Genomic DNA, 19,397 nt, shown 5'->3' with positions numbered 1-19,397 from the left:
GCCCCCCCCCCCCCCCCCCATGCGAGTATCTCCACCCTTGGCTTGAGAACTATAAGGTGCACCGTACCTTTCTCACAAGCCAATCAGAGCAGTCTGGGCTTTTGGAGAGGGGGGAGGGGGGGGGTGGGGCTTAGATAAAGGGTTAATGCAGATGTATTCAGACAGACAGTATCGGGGGCGGCTTGAGACCATTTCCAGGTTGAGGCCACCTGTAATTCTTGGGGCACCACATTATTAATCACAACTCTACTATATTCACACCAAACGAGACAGAGGGGCCACTACTCAGGAGGGGGGGTTGATCCCGGGCCCTTCCTCCGTATTGAAGGGGGACTCCACAGCATTGGTGTGTGTGTGTTGATAAGCTTTACCGCCCGCGTATAGGTTTGGTTCTCCAAAAGACGGACGATGCACAAATAACAATGAACTCACTAATACTCGTTCAGTGTGAATATACATGTTTTCACAGGTAAAACTACAACGTCTCGTCTTTGGGAATAAAGTGTGGGCTGAAAAACATACGAATAAATCCACCCCACAGTCAGAGGGGCTCTAGGGGGTTCCAGGTGTAATATTACAGGGGCACTGCACCCCCTCACCCGATAGAACAGACATGGACGACAAGAGTATTATTTTGTTGTCGTTTTTTAATACGTAAAATAATGTAAAAGTGTTCTATTGAAAAAAAAAATATATATATATATATATGTATACATATATACTAAAATGAGTATGATATGTCTCCATTAGCTGAGGGCTACCTCTACGCTTTGTATTACTAAAGAAGAAGAAGAAGAAGAAGAAGAAGAAGAAGAAGAAGAAGAAGAAGAAGAAGAAGAAGAAGAAGAAGAAGAAGAAGAAGAAGAAGAAGAAGAAGAAGAAGAAGAAGTCAATCTCTCCTATATATTTAAAAAAAGGTGCAGGTGTGAGAGAGTTATTTCTCACGCGCGCAGATGACACATCTGGAGAAAACAGCGTGCACACGAAGGGCTCGTGCAAGAGGCCCTGGTCCCGAGGCCTCTCCGGAGAGAGGGACGAGCCCATTTCAAAGGGGGAGAGATGATGGACGCGTGATGCAGAGAGGCAGTGATGCCCATCAGAGCCCGCCGTCAGCCAGCAGACACAGCCCGCGGGCACACGCGCCGCTTCAGTCTCACCCGCGCGCCACGCGTCGCAAGTGTTGCTTCGATTGCACAAGCATGTGTGTGTGTGTGTGTGTGTGTGTGTGTGTGTGTGTGTGTGTGTGTGTGTGTGTGTGTGTGTGTGTGTGTGTGTGTGTGTGTGTGTGTGTGTGTGCCCACAACAGGTCGTGCGGGCACCGAGTGTCAGAGGGCACCCCCTGTGTGAGCGCGCGGCGCATGTAACGCGCGCAGGGCTCCCCTTCACGCGCCGCCTTCCTGACCCAAATCTCGGACATCTGTTCTCTCCCCCCCCCCCACCCCTCCTCTGTACCTCTACACGGGTTAAGACCCCCATGCTCTGTGTTTCTCCCCTCACCTTTTCTTCATCTCTCAAATCCACTCTCTCTCTCTCTCTCTCTCCACCCCCCCTCCCTCCCGGTCTGCGCCCGGCCCTCGGTTTCTGTTAATTAAATCTAACGAAGCCATCTATCAAGGCCTCCTCTTTTCTCAACGCCACAACATGAATCACTCTCCGTTAAAAAAATGAAAAGAAGAAAAAGAAAAGAAAGAAAAGACAAGAAGATGCTATCCCTCTTCCTCCCCTCGCTCTCTTGTTCTCTCTGAGCTGTGACCAGAAGATAGTCGCCGTCTCTCTCTCTCTCTCTCTCTCTGCAGACCGGGCTTTAATTGTGTGATTGAGAAAGTGTAGCATCACTCCATGAAAGACGGTCTGCCTCTGAATGGCTGCTCTCCGGCTGACACCAGAGGGACCCCTTATAGCCCGCTGTGGTGAGACACACACACACACACACACACACACAAACTCTCTCTCTCTCTCTCTCGCCCTCAAAAAGCCAGCGACTTAAAGCAGACACTTATATAGTAAATGGGCCTCATTGGTCTCTGAAGACGTTGTTAACATGTGTCTGTGGGATGTTTCCCCTCTGAGGAGAGGGATGGATCCATCTCCACGTTCACTAAATTAATTTATTGAGTTGCCCTCAATGAGCAGAAGTATAATCACCTCCTCCTCCTCCTCCTCTGCTCGATTAGAACAATTACAAATTAGACAATTACATAAAAAAAGGCTTTTTCTTCGCATTGCTGTGGGGGTCACCGCGCGCGCGCCAAAGGACGACGACGCAACCCTGATGTAACGCGACGCGCGCGAGGAGAACCAGACGCGTCTGAATTATGATGTATAAATGATGCATCTCGCGAGCTCGCGCGCGCAAGGTTTCGGTTGCCTTCTCGCGCACAAAAAAGAAAAGAGGATCAATGTTCTCCTATTATCCTCGCGCGCTCTCTTCAGTTCCATTCCCAATCCCCCCCTCCTCCCCCGCCTCTCCCTGCAGGTCTTTCATGTTGCCCTCTGGGAGCCAAACAAAACACGGGCTTCTACTGCAAATAAGCAGCTAAAGCACCACGTGATCACTCATGAATTATTTCTATGATATTGATTTGTATAACATGTTGCCTTCTCCCCAGAGCGGCCTGACCAGAGCTCAACGCAGAGCTCCTCACAGGTGACTGGAGGATGAAGATGTGATCAATGAGAGGAAACGATGCTAATAAAGAGATGCTCGTAATTAACATGATGAAGAGAGCGAACTGCTTGTTAAGGAAAGAGAGAGAGGGAGAGAGAGAGAGATAGGGAGAGAGAGAGGGAAGGAGCATGCACATGTGTTTGATTATCGAGCATGTGGGTTATAATATCCTCCCTGCAAAGATGGACTGCATTTAAGGGTATAATGTCAATTTCATGCCTTTAGTACCCCCCCCCCCCCCGGTGGCCTGTGGGTAGTTAGCAGTTAGAGAATACACATGGAAAAAATAACAATCCAAACATCTTCCCAAAACATCCCAGTCGAGTGTGAAGCCATGATGTTCGGCACATTGTGGTATTTTTCATGTTGAGAAATGTATTTATTTTCTCTCTCTCTCCCCCCCCCCCCCCCCACTCTCTCTCTCTCCCCATATGCCCTGAGAGCCTCATTTAGATGGCGGGCAGGGTCTTTTGAACACAGAGCCGGGCCCCGCGCGGTCTCCGCGGACCGCTGCACGGCATATGGAAGAAGGACCCGAATGAAGGCACCGAGACGGCCGCGAGCTGCCCGCGCCCCGCAGCCCAGCGACAGGACTCTATAACAAACAAACACGTCATTAACACGAGCGCCGGATGAAGGCGCCGCTCTTCTTTTTCACGAGGAAAAGCTTTAAATCTCCCCGAGCAGGGGAACAGTCACATGTTTCTGTTTTCGTCTTCGTCCTGCAGAAAAGAACCACATCTGCACATCTGTACGGCGACTCTGCGGAATCAGATTCAAGCTTACCTCTTTATTGCATTTATTTACCCCCCCCCCTCCCTCCCTTCCTCCCTTCCTCCCCCCTCCCCTCGTCCCCATGATGGTATTTGGAGATGTGCGCGCAGCCTAAAAGAGGCTTCGCGGTGGTGGAGATGATATTATTATGGGATGGAGGTGCAGTATAGTCGCTTTTTAAGTTACATCTTCGTAACTCACTCCGCTCTCTGGGGGCGGAGCTTAACATTTAGACCATCGCATCTGTCACGTGATGATTTGACCCAAGCGTGGTGCGTGGATAACGCCGTCGTCTGGTCACTTTTCTTTCAATCACAAACACACACACACACATGTAGATTATCCCACACTAGTATATATGCAGTTATTAATACAACAATGAATGAACAAAAAATAAAATAAATAAGTAAAATATATATATAAATGTTTTAATGCCCAATTTTAAGTAATTAAATGGTGTGACTATTTGTTACTTTTCATGAGTGGAACATGTCAAATATTGGCAAACTTCCAGAAGTAGAGATCTTCATTTTAGGATCTTCCTCCAACCCGATGAGTCCCGCCGAGGGGAACAGGTTGACACGGCGTTGATGGGGGCATTTGTTGTTATTGGGTATGGGGGGAGGGGAGGTGGGGGTGGGGGGTATTCCCTCCCCCTCACCCCCAAAAGCAAAACCAAAGGGATCGACACAGTTCAATTCCAATATTCAACTCGCTGCCCGATAGTCCAATCTGATGTCTGATCAACGAGGCAACGCGATATGTGCTCATTGATTTACATATAGCTACAGCCCCCCCCCCCCCTCCAGCGCACACACTGTATCTCCCTCTCTCTCACACTGCCTCTTTTCCCTCCTCTTCTCCTCCCCCTTCTTTCTCTCTCTCTCGTTCTACCACCCTCTCTCTCTCGCTGTATCCCTCTCTCGCTCTATCCCTCTCTCTCTCTCTCTCTCTCTCGCTGATGTCTTAATGCTCCAAAAGCCTTCACAAGCAGGGAGAGAAGGAATTCCTCAGCTCTCTGATTAGCAGTAAATTGGGGGATCGGGGGCCTGATAGCTTTATGGACCTGAAGCACAGCAGTTGTCACCTACCAGGCAAACCACTCAACGCGAACCACCTCACGCACACAATAAAGTAAAGAAGAAAAACAATTATATAAATGTATACAAATGCATGTGTTGGAATAGCTGTCTGAGGGAGTGAATGGAGCTCCGGCGACGACGTGCTTTAATTGTCCCAATTTATTGTATTTCCACTCACAGCTGTTGTGCAGCTGATATAAACATGAACATATTTACAATGAGAGTAAATGTGTAGCATATCATATATGCATTGATCCAAGAGGACGAGACGTTAAATGATACATGAGGGGCTTGCAGAAGAAAAAAAACACTGTTTATGAGGGAAATAAGGACACTAAAAGAACAATAAAACCTGAATTTAATTGAAACATAAAATATAATAGAGCATTAACACTCCCTAAATTACTAAATTATTATAACGAATAATATGTATGTATTAGTATACTTTCATTTGTATTGCTGCATTTACGCACACACCGCGTGGCGTGTCTGTTACCAACAAATGCTGACAACAAATAAACAACTGGGTAATTAAGAAAGAATAAGGCGGCGCGCATGTGCAGCAGTGGAGGCGGGGTGTTGGGATGGCGGGGGGGGGGGGGGGGGGCAGGTGTAAATAATGATTGAGGCCCCTTTAAGAGTTGTCGGCCACTAAACTGCATGCAGCGACGCCAGCGCTGATGCGTAAAGCGCATCCACGCTGGATCCCTTCTGATGTTCCTCCAGGCTGCTGCTGATTGGACAACCACGTGTCTCACATTTGGGTGATTATAAAAGAGTTTTTTCCCCTCTCCTTCTTTTTAATCTACCGTTATATATTAACAAAATGGAATGAAATAGTATTTAAAACAATTGAATAAAAACAATAATATTGCGCGGTACGTCGTCTGGTTTTAATTGGGCGCCGTGTTCGTCATTCATATTAAACACGCGCAGCCTTCAGGCCTTCTGGCGATATGTTGTCCTTTATTATTCTGGATGAATATTTTGTCTCACTGAAGAATAGTAAATGAGCTCAAGTGTTATGCACCTTTCAAAACACAATATATAATAGTGAGAAGGAGAATACAAAACTATGCCGGTTAACAATTGATTCCCACCGTATGATGAAAATGTCACAATCAGTTTGTTATTTTTTGTTTCTGCGCGTTCTCACATATACCCAACGCGGATTTATCTAAATTAAGGCAATAAACTGACTGAACAATTACAAATAATGTATCTCTATTTTTTGGGTTTTACACCCGAATGTTGGCGGGCACATGGCGCGCGTAAAAGTTGGATATTTCCTTTACATTTAATTGAATCTGTATTGGAAAACCCCTGTTGCTGGATCATTTCGTTACACACACACACACACGCACGCGCGCGCACGTGCCCCCAAAACGCCACTTGATCCTGTGCGCGGCGAAATCCAAGGCACACGACCGGGTGCGGATTTGCCTCTTAAAGGGGATTTAGGTCTATTAACAACAAAAGGCGCAGCGCGCGGCGCGAGGGAGATACCTCGACTTGTGCGTCAGCCGCAGCGATGTGAAGCGGGTGCGCTGATAAATGGAGAGACATCAAACCGAGTCATTAGAGAGCTGAGATATGAGACTTTCACAGTGGCGGGCCGCTCAGGGCGGCGCACCCAGGGGATCGCGCTCCTCTCCCGGCCTTTTGTGTTTGTGTGCCGCGGACTGATGAACGACTTAGATAACGTTAAGCCATTATGGGCTCACTTATTCCCATGAAATCCCTGTAAATAGAGGGAACATGTTCTTCTTCTTCTTCTCCTTCTTCCCCGCTGATGATATCTTTTCAGTCTATATTTGTAACCGGAAACCACAAAAGGATTACAAGTGAGTACTCAAAACGGACCCGGATTTGTAACGAGCCCAATATTAATTACAGCATGAATCCCAGGATGAAGTGTGTGTGTGGCTGTGTATTGCTGCTTGCGTTGAGCTCCGTGTGAACACACACACACACACACACACATACACACGCGCGCGCGTTTAAAGAGGAACACTTTCTAATTGCAAATAAAATAATTTGCTCGCACTCAATTATTATTATTATTATTATTATTATTTTATTTTTCAAAACAAAGTGTTGAGGCCTAATTAAATTTGACTGATTTCAACTGGACGTCATTGGATTATGTTGGGGTGTTTTTAAATATGAATGATTGATGGAGTCCTTGTGTTCCTTTCTCTGACATCCTGTTCCCACAGCGCTGCGTATGGTTTTTTCTTTCTTTAAATGTTACGAACTCCACATGAGAGAAGTGTCGAGAGGTTAGAGGTGGATTATGGAGCGAGTTGCGCGCAAATTAGCCTTCAAACACGTTTGTCAAATCAACAAACACAAACACACACACACACACACACACACACACACACGCGCACACACGCGGATCATGGGGCAATCCCACAAATGTGTATCTCCTAATCGCGTTAATTACATTTTCGCCGAATGAATTAGACAGAACAGCCACACATGCAGCCACCTCACAGGAGAGAGAGAGAGAGACCGCGGGCATTTTAATGACCCCGTATTTAAATTAACCGCCTCCATCAGCTCCATCATTGATTTGTGGAAGAAGAAGAAGATGAAGAAGTAGAAGAAGAAGAAGAAGAAGAAGAAGAAGAAGAAGAAGAAGAAGAAGAAGAAGAAGAAGAAGAAGAAGAAGAAGAAGAAGAAGAAGAAAAGAAAAAGCTGCTGAAAGTTGGATTCTGCAAAGTCGAGTCGGCCTGTAATTGCTCAAGACACAGAGGATCCGAGGGAAGAGGGTGGTGGTGGTGGTGGTGGGGGGGGGGGGCTGGGCTGAGGTGGCCGTGTATAAATAGTGTGCTCTCAAATACACAGTCACAACAGCAGGAGTGATCTCACCTCCTCTCCACCCCTTCTATCTATCGCTGCTGCCAGCCTCTCTCTCTCTTTCTCTCTCTCTCCCCCCCCCCCTCCCCCACGTCCCCGCCCCACCCCCGCCCCCCCCCTCCAAAAGAAGAAAAAGAAGAAGAAAAAAAAATAAAGAGCGGATCCGCGAGCGGTACGGGCTGCCTGGTTTTCCTATATAGAGACGGCGAGGGAGCGCGCGCGCGTACCGAGACTTCACCGTGGATTTCCCTGACCAGGACCCCCGCTGAGCGACACGAGCCGCGACCATGGAAGAGCTCACGGCATTCGTGTCGAAATCCTTCGATCAGAAGACCAAGGAGAGCACCAAGGAGAGTATCACGTACAGGGAAGTTTTGGAGAGCGGTTTGACGAGGGCGCGCGAGTTGGGCAGCCCGGACACGAGCCTGCAGGACATTACGGAGGGCAGCCACTGCCCGGTGCATCTGTTCAAGGACCACGTCGAGCTGGAGAAGGAGAAGCTCAAGGACTTTAGTGTGTCGAGGTCGAGCGAGGGTAAGTTTTGTGTTATTATTATTTATTTATTAATTATTATTTTAATGCAAGAAGAAGAAAAAAGGGGGGGGGGATTTCTCCGTAGTGCGTGGAGGAGGTGGCTGAAGTTCCGTTGTGCTTTTTCATTTTTTTGTACCCAGAGCACGTCTTCTGTTTTTTTGTTTTGTTGTGGTGTTTTTTGAATCCATAAATTCACGCGTAAAACCGAGTCGACTCCACCGCGTTCAGTTCACGGCTCATGGATAAAGTTAGCGCGCTATTGTGTTGTTAAAAGCGTGATGTCTGGACACAGCCAGGAGGCGGGCTCTTTGATGATGGTGCGTTCAAGCTTTGGCCAAATGTAGAAAAAGAAGACAAAAACATTCACTGTAGCGTTTCTTATAATTTCTATTATAGACATTTATTTAATCCTAATCATGAGTTCAGCTTGATGTTAATAGGGAATTTAACATTGCGTGCCAACACAAAAATATTTGTCAGCTTTAATAATCAACATTATAAAGTCTTTTTTTTACTCTACGGTCTAGGACATTTTATATATTACATTTGACATCATTTAAAAGTTGAAGTGTACTATTGTGATGTGGAAAATGGTGATGTTGTCACACTGCTTTAGATCATACGTCTCACTTCAAAATAGAAAAAAATCACTCTTTCAACTGTTAAAATCTTGTAAATTGAAAAAAAACCCTCCCACTGACCACACTCTTATGATTCTATACTCTAAAATAGTCCTTTATGAGCAGGTATTAAAGAAAGTACAACGCAGCAGGCCTCTTCTGGCGTGCAGTGTGCACCTTCACACGTGTATTGAGTCATTTTCACGGCTTTCTAAATTTATCTACAGGCAGAAAGAATCCGTCACTATGCCTGTATTTTAATATGTTTTTTAAAAATTAATACGCAAATATTAATGCAAGCTGATAAAAGAATGCTGGTTCTGTGTATATGGAATTGAGATTTGATAACTTGATATTATATTTATTTTTCATATCATATATATATGTATTTCTTCATATATATTTTTGTATTTCCTTATATATATAAATATGCATTTTTCTATATATTACTTTCACTTTTGAAAAACACATTTTCACGTCAGAATACTATAAACAATAACATGTGGCAGCTGTCAAATGTGTTACTAATAATAACAACACACTGACAACACTGTGCATTAAAGATTACAATAAAAAGAAAGTATAATATACTGACAGCCTGCTGCATCGTGTGAAATGCAGACTGTTAAAGGTTTTTAATGGGGGAAAAATGAATGAAATATTACGAATTAAAATTAAAAAATATATTTATAGAAATATATATTACGATTATTTCTATATATCCTGGGATAACCTCAGTCTGGTGGACGGAGGCGAGTGTTTAAGCCCAACCGTCTCCGTTGAGCCGGGCCTTAATTATCTGCTCTTTAAATGTCTCATTAGGCCCAACATGGCCCGTAGTGACGGATTCACTTTCATACCGGCGCTGACATCACAGGCTGACTTATGGAGGCCACGGGCCCCTCGCTCCGGGAGGAGGATACTGTGTAACGTGTGTTTGGAAATGGCCTCACAGGCCCCTGACAGGGCCCTATGGGGGGGGGGGGGGGGGGGTGGGAGGCAGTAATGTCCACGTGTTGATAAGGGAGAGAGAGAGAGAGAGAGAGCCGCGTGCAGGAAGGTCTGGAGACCCGAATTTAAAATGTTTTTTATTTATTTATCCTTTAAACGTGTCTGACCCCGCGGGTCTCCGTTCCAACAGGGATCTACGAGTGCAAGGAGAAGAAGGAGGACGTGAAGTCGGAGGACGAGGACGCGCAGGGCAAACTGAAGCAGCGGAGGAGCCGCACCAACTTCACCTTGGAGCAGCTCAACGAGCTGGAGCGGCTCTTCGACGAGACGCACTACCCCGACGCGTTCATGCGGGAGGAGCTGAGCCAGCGGCTCGGCCTGTCCGAGGCCCGCGTGCAGGTGAGGGTCGGCTGCTGCCTGCTCTTCCTCTTCCTCGTCCTCTTCGCTCCCGGCTTGTGCGACGGACACATAACGCGCAGTGCAGTGCGCTCATATACGCACGCCACGCGGCTGCGGGGCCCGGTAGTGTGTCGGTGGGACGCCGTGGTCGGTGTCCATGGTCTCGGCCATACGGTGACGTGGCGCCGTTATGGCGGCAGCTCTCCGCCGGCAGGTGTTGTGTGGGCGGATTGTGTAGCGGCGGTTGTGTTATGGATCGAATCAGTTAGAACAACAGAGGGCTATGGGAGAAGAAACACACTAAAACTATTAGCGCAGGTAATAAACTGGTAGAACATATATATAGTTCTCCTTTTTTCTTAAAATAAATATATAATAATAATTATAACGATCCAGTGCAGATGCGTTATCACGTTCAAGAGCTTGTAAAAAATGACTTAAAGCTAAATGACCACCACTCACACACACACACACACACACACACACACACACACACACACACACACATATATATATATATATATATATATATATATATATATATACATATAGGGCACACACTTTATATCACAAAGCTTAACAGCAGAGAAAAAAGAAGATGAATAAATATAAATTTAAAAAAATTCTTCTTTTTTCTCTGCTGTTATGTTTTGTGATATAAAGTGTGTGCATCATGTCAACCAAATTTATAAAAACTAAATGCCAATAGTTTATCAATCTGAATTCAGGATTAAATTACAAACCTGAGAGATAAATGATGCAGCTTCTGGTGAAGTCTAATATATTATGATACGGTCGATAATTCTATGTATGTATCTATCTATATATATATATATATATCTATATCTATATCTATATCAACATCTATCTATATATATATATATCTGTGTGTGTGTGGTGCTCAGTGTCATTTATTGCTGGCCTATGATTTATTATGTGGTCCTATAATATAAGTATTTGTGAGTTACAATCTCATGCAGTGTTTACAATTTAAAAATGCTCCACCATTATTGTGCAGAACATTTCTACCAAATGTCTTCTAACCACACGTGCCTCCGCCGTCTCTGACGTAATTAACCAGTCGTTAAAATAACTGTAAACATAATGCTCTGTATACTTTTACAGAAGGTGAGTTTAGTGACATCCAACACGTGCTGTAAATCAGGGGGGGGTGTAACCTGCAGCAGCAGCAGACCTGTATAGAGCCAACTGCCTATATATACACTCCTTAGGGGAGAAACACACACACACACACACGCGCGCGCACAATCCCAACCAGTGATTAAAATGAATGAAGAGCCTGAATGGCCGCTTCAGGGGACGCGCTCTTATGTCAACTCGTATCCCTCCTCATTTTCTTTGTAATATCTGCCATTGGCTTGATGCAGTGTCCCCATAAAAACAGATTAGAAATAACTCAATTCGGTCCCGATGCTGCTGTTCAGCTTCCTCTAATCGGATGAATAGAAGCCATCGCAGAGCTTCACGAGACCGCAGACCGGCGCGCTGGCTGGACGCGGTATTATTATTCGTCATAACGCCGCAATTATCACTAATAAAGTGAGTAGCACGCGCGTTAAGATCATTCATGGTGCAAATATGGGTGATAAAGACTCCACAGACTGACACGTGTGTGTGTTTTCTGTCATGAAAGCGACTGACAGAACCTCTTGAAAAATAAAGCCCTCTTTCTCCTCCTCCTCCTCCTGAAGGCCCGTCTCCGGCACCGGGACACGTTGTCTATAGTGAGAGTGGATTGCTGCGCGCGCAGGGCTGTTGCCGGCTGGGAGCCCGCGCGCGCTCCGAGCAGCTGTCAATGAATCTAATTGAAAGTTATGAGAGCTTGGTGAGGAGCAGGCAGTAATTTGGTTAGGACTAATATCTTCGGGTTTCTGGCGCGCGGCTAAATTAAATGTCATTATTCACTGTCTCTAATAAAAAATCAAAAAGGAAATGAGATTAGTGTATTTGTGAAGCGCATCATTGAGTGGCCCTTAATGAAGAAATAACTGTCTGAACCAGTGTAGTTCACTTTGCTTAACATACTGGCGCGTAATTGGAATTGATCCCGGGCCCGTCTAATAGTAGCCTTGATTTATCTGAGGGATTAGTGCGTCCATGCAGAATCACCTGGCATGTTCATAAACACCTTTCAGAGCGCGCGCAGCTGATAACTCACTGCCTGCACGTGCACGACTATTTACAATACGCGGTTTATTCTTGTTTCATCTTATTAAATTATTATCGCGTTCACTATTATTATTATGTATTGCAAAAAATAATACAAGTAATAGTATAAATATATTTATATATATGGGATATTTATAAACTGTAATTTATAAAGCCAGTTAAAAATAAATAAATATGATGATTTTTTATTTGTACTTCAGACGCCACCGCATGTCTCAGTCTCAGTTATTACAGCCCCATCACACACTACAGCAGAGCCACGCAGCTCAAAATGGCTTCACTGCACCTTTAGTGATCTTCATCATCCTCATCATCTTCATAACCGTCTTCATCATCAGTCTTCGCCCTTTTGTGTTGGCCGCTATAATCTCGCATTTGTAACTGATAATCACTGCGGGGGGCGGATAGGTGTGTGTGTGTGTGTGTGTGTGTGTGGGGGTGGGGGTAATGTTATTCACCGAGGCAAATTAGGTTGCAGCTGATTAACAATAGGCCGCAGCCTGCAGCTTCAAAGACAGGCGGGCTAATTGGAAGGTGGATACCCAATCTTTTTTGTGTCTCTTTTTTTTTTAGGGTACGGAATATGATCAAAGTATTCTTATTATATTCCTTCACGCGCTGAGGAGATTGTGCAGAGAAATATGGAATTTTACTTTAGCAACATAATGCTGCTCAAATGAAGAAATAATATAACGTGTGGATTTATTTTTTTGAGGTTTTTCGGGGGCATTTTTTTCCTCGATCTCCATACAATTTATTTATATCCTATATTGATATTTCTTATATTGATATTGATATTTTTTTCATCGCAACAACTTCGATTGTAATTTTTTATATTATAGTATTTTACAAGCAGCTAAACCATGTAGCCCGTGCTCATTGTTTTTATTGGTTACAAATAAGTAGCATTTACATTATTAAAATACCATCAGGTATGATAATAACAAGGACATCAATACCAGTGTTATTAACATGTGTATTTAATATGTTTGTGTGTTTTTTCTTATAAATAATTTCCTTTTTTTCAATTACAGGTCTGGTTTCAGAACAGGAGAGCAAAATGTCGAAAACAAGAAAACCAGATGCACAAAGGTATTATTGCCTTTTATTTATACTGTTTTTTAATTTATTTTTAACCCTGCTTTATTTAAGTTTTGCACATTTCCTGCCACTTTTTATTTTACTGCATGTGGCAAACCCACACAACCTCTGTTGCTCATCTCATGTAACACCAACTGTCTGGCGGTCTGACAGACATATTTCCCTTCTCCCAAGGTGTGACCCTGGGCATCGGCAGCCACCTCGACGCCTGCAGGGTAGCACCCTACGTCAACATGGGTGCCCTCCGGATGCCCTTCCAACAGGTAGGACGACTTCTTTCATCCACTTTCTCATTAGAGTTTACAAAGCGTGGCACAAACAAACAAACACACAAACACACAAACATCCAATCAGGGGGAAATAAATGTAAAGAATCTGAACATTGCAGAACAGAAATATGATTACTCAGCATCTCGACTGGGATCTATATACATGTTGGAGCCGTGTTTCTGTGGTGGAATCAGTGTCAAAGAAAGCCTTCTATATCTGTACCTTCACAAGAATCCATGTGCAGCCATCAGATATGAGTGATGAGAGACTGTGTGTGTGTGTGTGTGTGTTGGAGGGGGAGGGAGCAGCTCAGACCTCAGTGCACCTTTCACCTCCCCAGGCAGTGTGGAGGGAGAGGGCCGAGCTGGGCGGCGGGAGGGGGGGGAGAGAGAGAGGAGAGTCGGACACACACATTTGATCTACTGCTATGTTGCTATCTCCCCCCCCCACCCCCACACTTGAACCCTCGTGAAAAAAAAAAAAAAAATGCATGGCGGCCCTAATTAAGCTGACGGTGCAACGGGTGCACGAGCACATAAGAGGGATGATGAAAGCAGGATGGGGGGGGGGAGGATCTGATGGACATTTGGCGAGAGAGAGGACAGGGCGACACACGCACACACACACACAACGCACTGCTCTGATGTGCAGCGTGTGTGTGTGTGTGTGCTCTCAGAGGTCAAATGTGTCCCTGAATAAACTGCTCCGAGCATGTGAGACAAACCTGTCCCCCCCCCCCCCCCCACACACACATCACACCGAATGGATCCTCTCCGCGGTGTGCGGTCCTGTTCCTTTAACATCACTCCCACTTCAGTCACTTTAGACCAAATGTGTGGAAAAGCAAAGCGAAGAAAGAAAATAATATTTCGTCGAGTTAAAAAGAACTTTGACTTTTACATCGTCCTATTTTGGTTGGAGAGCAACGCACAAAATACTTGCGTTCCCCGTCTTCTTCTTGCTCCTCCTCCTCCTCCTCTTGCTCCTCCTCCTCTCCTGTGGTGTTTGAAACACATGAGACGTGGCAACAGGCTCGCTCCCTCTGAAGTGAGCGGATGCTTAATTTTCACCTCCTTCTTATAAAATAATTACCAAGAATGTGAAAACTGATATCCTATGCTACTTACCCCCCCCCCCCCCCCCTTCCTCTTGACTCAGGAATATGTCTGGATAAATATTTATAACTCCAAATATGTGAATATCTTTTTGGTGCAAAATTGTTTATTTATGCAATTGAATACATAATCAGGATAACAAGACTGCATATTTCCGAGAGTATGAGGGAGTCCTCAGTCTGGATTAAACAAATCGGCTCTGGGTCCTATAGGAAGACTTTGATTCCGGGCGATTCGATTGGACGCGGTGTCTGAGAGCGATTCACAAACTTTGAGAATAGCTGATGTGAATAAACGGGCTGCTCTTAACTCGACTATTTTCTTAGAAAACACACCGTAAGCAACAACAACTTTGAGGGGGAATCTAATAGTGTCAGACTGTGAAACCTAAACCCTCAGCACACCCACACACACACACACACACACACACACACACACACACACACACACACACACACACACACACACACACACACACACACACACACACACACACACACACACACACACACACACACACACACACACACACACACACACACACACACACACACACACACAATGCCCAGGCTGACTAACTTTGTGTTTTCTCCCCCCTCCCGCAGGTCCAAGCCCAGCTCCAGTTGGACGGGGTCGCCCACACCCACCCGCACCTGCACCCACACCTGGCGGCTCACGCCCCCTACCTGATGTTCCCGCCCCCACCCTTCGGACTACCCATCGCATCGCTCGCCGACTCGGCCTCCGCGGCGGCGGCGGTGGCGGCCGTCGCCAAGAGCAACAGCAAGAACTCGAGCATCGCAGACCTGCGACTCAAGGCAAGGAAACACGCCGAGGCCCTGGGACTCTGACCCCCATCGGGCTTCCATCTCCCCCCCCTCCACTCCACCCCCCCCACCCCTCCTCCTCCTCCACCCGCCCGATGCCCATAATCGCCTCTCACTCCAGACTGAGCCTGTGAAAGGGGCCGTGACACTCACAGCTAAGACTTAACTAAACAAAAACACCGAGTGAGGGTGAAAAGAGAGGAACACAAACACAGAGAGGGGGGAGAGGGAGTGTGTGTGAGAGAGAAAGGAAAATAAAAAAATAATAAAGCGAGAAGGCGGGAGCGGAGAGAATAGTCACAAAACCAGCTGCCAAAACAAACCACTTGTAGAGAACGGTAATTAAATACCAGTGAAATCACCTTTTACTTTTCGCCCCAACAGGCAGGACTTCTGCGGGGCCAGTGGCTCAGTCCACTCCAGGCCCAGATCACATCCCAAGGACCGTACAAACACATGTGGATGTCTGTCTGAGGGTCCGGGCCGGGGGGCCCGTCGGACCAGGAGACGTTAGAACAAAGCAAACTGGCAGGGCAGCAGCGGGGCCAACGGAACGGCGGAGCTTCGCCGCCGCTGGTCCCCTGCCGCCGCATTAACAATGCGGAGGGTTGTGAGGGGCCACCTCGCAGAGGCATTGGAGCGGCTCTCACCTTTTAAGCCCCCCCCCACACCTCCCCCCTCCCTCACTAGAAAAACGAAGACAATATTTAAAAAGAGGAGAAAAAAGGGGGTTGGGTTGGGGGGGGCCGTATCTCCCCTCCCTTGCTGCTGCCAAGTGCATGAGCTCTAATGAAGGAGCGTTCTGGGACTTGACACACGCGCTCAACGGCTGTTTTTAACCCCGCCCCCCCCCCCTCCCCGGCCCCTCCAGAGTGAAGGGTCCCCATGGCGTGTGACTCTTCTCGTGGACTTGAGCTGAAACAAAAAGCAGCGACTCGTTTTTTGGTTTTGTGTGTGTTCCTCGCGGAGACTTTCGGTCCGCATTCCTCCTCACAGCGTGCTCTCTCTCTCTCTTTATTTCTTTCTGTTTGTTGTGTTGCATCCTGGGTAAAGAAGTGAAGATGGCCTTTGCACTTCAGGTCTCGTGCGCGGGCGTTTTACAGACGGCACTACACGAGCGGATACTACTTTACTAATTAAAGGGGAGGGGCATTTGATATCGTCACGTGATCAGCAGAGAGGACTTGGGAAAGAGGGCACACATGCGTTCTCTTTCTTTCTTTTCTTTGTTTTGTAATTCTGAAAAGATGAAGAAAGCATCAGTCAAACTGAAATGCAATGGGTGTGCAGTTTAAGTGCAATACTGTAAATAGCAACAACAACAAAAAGAAAAGTAAAAACAGCTAGCAGGTAATCCTCAACGATAAAGAGACCCAATGATTTGTTTTGCTCGCTTGAATTCCTTCAAACGCGGCATTTTTCTTTTCTTTCTACAGCGGTGTATATTTTATCGAGTTGGAGTAAAAGTCATTCATCGCCAGCTGCCATATGCCCCGTGAATTCATGCAGTTTTGCACTCATCAGGTGCAACGCGAGCACATTTATGGACGCTTCATTTCACAATTAAAACCACCAAAATCCAAAACCAGAGCCGCCGTTTCCAATACGACGAGCTTGATTCTGCATGTTGTGTGTGTGTGTGACATTTCATCATCGGTTTCCCTATAATTCAAAGTGTATTTTACAAATTGTCCCGTACGACCAGCTTCACGACACTGAAGACATTTAACAGACCTCCATTTAGAATTGTTTATCTATGTCTCCATTTTTAAATTAAACATATGGGTGTTTTATTTATTATTTTGTCTGAAAGTTTTATGAAAGATGAAATCGTTGATCCACGAGTGTACATTTTGACATGGCTTTGCGTTTTATTTTTGTATGTTTCTATTTTTGAGTGTTGAATTTGAACTAGGAGGTGTGGCTGTAGTGCATTGTTTGCCCGAGAAAAAAAGAAGAAAAAGAAATGTAGCGTGTCCGAGTTTACAAACATTTCAGGGATGGTTGAATTGAACAATACTCCATAGAATTCGTTGTATCCATTAAAATAACTCATTTCATATGCAAGCATGCCTAAACATGAACCATCGAACCGTTTGTTTTTTCCTCTTTTTTGATTCGCAAAAATATGAATGTACATCTTGTACAAGTAAACTATCAATAAAGTTATAAATATTTGTACTCGAGTTTTAGAATACTTTTGCCACATGTCGGGCTGCACCGGGGACTTTGCAGGAAGGCTTCGCTCAGAAAATAAGAATGAACTCGCCACGTTTACACCCTCCAGCCGCGTCCCGATGCAGACGTGGGGATCTCTCTCCGTGGATGTATGCCCTCGTTCTGTCGCTCGGCAACCACCCGGACCTGTGGATCGATACCAATGTCCTTCTGGAGTTGTCGTTGGCGTGGGCCTCATCGCATTCCAATCCCGAGCCTTTCGGCACGGAGGATTGAGCTGCGTTCAGGACCAGATGCGACTAGACGTGATCTGGAGGAACCGTGTTCGTCAAAGTGACACAGATAGGGCTGGTAAGAGAAACGAGAGAGAGGGGGGGGGGGGGTAGTAGTCGCCGTCAAATAGAGGCAGGATGGCTGTAACCGGAGAAGGCGAGCCAGAGATTTGAGGGATGCTGTGCGTATAGGACGTGTAATGATCTTCTTTGAGCTCGGCGCTCGGGGAGGAGGAGGAGGAGGAGGAGGAGGAGGATCTCTCCTCTTGGTTTTTCCACGGCCGATGATTCACTCCGAGCACACGGTGCAATGTGAGAAAAGAAGAACAGAAGAAGTGTATTAGCCTCCTCTGGGAGCCTGATTCCAGATGTATGTACACAAAGTGATTACCCCATGTGGTATAGTGGCCTATTGTCTGAACCCCCACGTGGGAATTAGCCACAAATGGCGTCCTGTCGAGCGGCCGTACCCCCTAGAAGGTCGCCGCGCTCTTAATTTGTACCTCGTTGCTCATACATCAAGATTGAGTGATATAGTCGCAGACGGATGGCTCCGTATTTACCCAGTGACCCCTCCGGGCTGGGAGCCGCCGGGGGGCCGGGGGGGGGGGGGGGGTCTGGAAATAACAGCATCCTTTTATGTGTACTAATAATTAGCGCGGCGCATACGGCCATCCATCAACCGCCAATGAGCCACGGCTGCTCCGCAGACATGCCGGAGCACACACCGCTGCTTGTGTTGGCCGCCAGTGAGAAACTCACAATAGTGTGTTAATAGTGGAGCGTGTGTGTGTTTGTGTGTGTGTTTGTGTGTTTGTGTGTGCTGATATTTTAGTGGACGGCCATGTTTTTTTGTGCGTTTCCTTGTTCCTGAGTAGTTTGCTGTTTTCAGAAACAACAAGATTCCCTCAAACATTAATTATAAAAACAACAGATTTCACACGGATGAAGTATGACGAGGCTTTTTAAGGGTTAAGTAATCGAAACTCGAGGAAAAAATGCAGCACATGAGATTTATTTCTCTCTCTCCCTCCCTCTCGGCGTACATTCTCATCATCTCGACCTCGGCGACGAGGTCGCCCGCCTCCAATTCTCTCAGACTGCCGAGCGCGCCGAGTCACGGAGAGGTCCGGGGGTCTCGTCGCTCCGCGGCCTCATCGGAGGTCAAGTGCTCCGGGGGTCACGCGGAAATATATGTTTTCATCACAGTTCATTCTCGTAATCCACTTTGAAACGTCACACACGACTCCGATCGGACGGGATGCGAGCCGGCGGCCGCGCCTCGGCCTCAAAGCCGGCCGCGGCGTGGAGAAGACACGGAGAGCTTTTATTGTCACGCCGCATCACAATAACTCAACAAACGAGCATCTCTTTGGTTCAGCTGGGAGTTTCTTTTCTTTTTTTCTTTTCGTTGTTGGCGAGCCAACTCCGTGGTCCTTAAATCCAGAGTAAATCCTGTTCCGGCAGTTTCAGCTGCAGCTTGAAGTGAAGCCACCCAGAGAAACCTCAGCTGACAATAATCCAGCTGAAGTGCTGAAGTCACTCCGGTGG

General features: G+C 46.3%; 1 protein-coding gene across 2 annotated transcripts; it reads left to right on the top strand.

Moving 5' to 3' along the window:
• Positions 1 to 7,580: 7,580 nt before the first annotated feature.
• On the top strand, positions 7,581 to 16,134 carry shox (short stature homeobox). Of its 2 annotated transcripts, none has more exons than XM_056439133.1 (6): positions 7,581 to 7,923; positions 9,685 to 9,893; positions 13,118 to 13,175; positions 13,359 to 13,447; positions 15,175 to 15,387; positions 15,781 to 16,134. In XM_056439133.1, exons 1-6 carry the CDS (start codon positions 7,677 to 7,679, stop codon positions 15,868 to 15,870), a joined length of 906 nt encoding a protein of 301 aa, XP_056295108.1. In that variant the 5' UTR covers positions 7,581 to 7,676; the 3' UTR covers positions 15,871 to 16,134. The 2 variants fall into 2 exon arrangements, with proteins under 2 accessions (XP_056295108.1, XP_056295100.1); XM_056439125.1 differs by having other exon boundaries at positions 13,338 to 13,447.
• Positions 16,135 to 19,397: the final 3,263 nt, after the last annotated feature.

Source organism: Pseudoliparis swirei, chromosome 2, assembly GCF_029220125.1.
Source record: "Pseudoliparis swirei isolate HS2019 ecotype Mariana Trench chromosome 2, NWPU_hadal_v1, whole genome shotgun sequence".
NCBI lineage: Eukaryota > Metazoa > Chordata > Actinopteri > Perciformes > Liparidae > Pseudoliparis > Pseudoliparis swirei.
Note: the sequence above shows the minus strand (reverse complement) of the source record. Positions and strands in the feature narration are given on the sequence as shown.

Coding starts and splice junctions, on each gene's coding strand:
- shox (XM_056439125.1), top strand. CDS start 7,677: ATGGAAGAGCTCACGGCATTCGTGTCGAAATCCTTCGATCAGAAGACC. Junction 7,924..9,684: donor TGTGTCGAGGTCGAGCGAGG/GTAAGTTTTGTG, acceptor CCGTTCCAACAG/GGATCTACGAGTGCAAGGAG. Junction 13,448..15,174: donor TCCGGATGCCCTTCCAACAG/GTAGGACGACTT, acceptor CCCCTCCCGCAG/GTCCAAGCCCAGCTCCAGTT.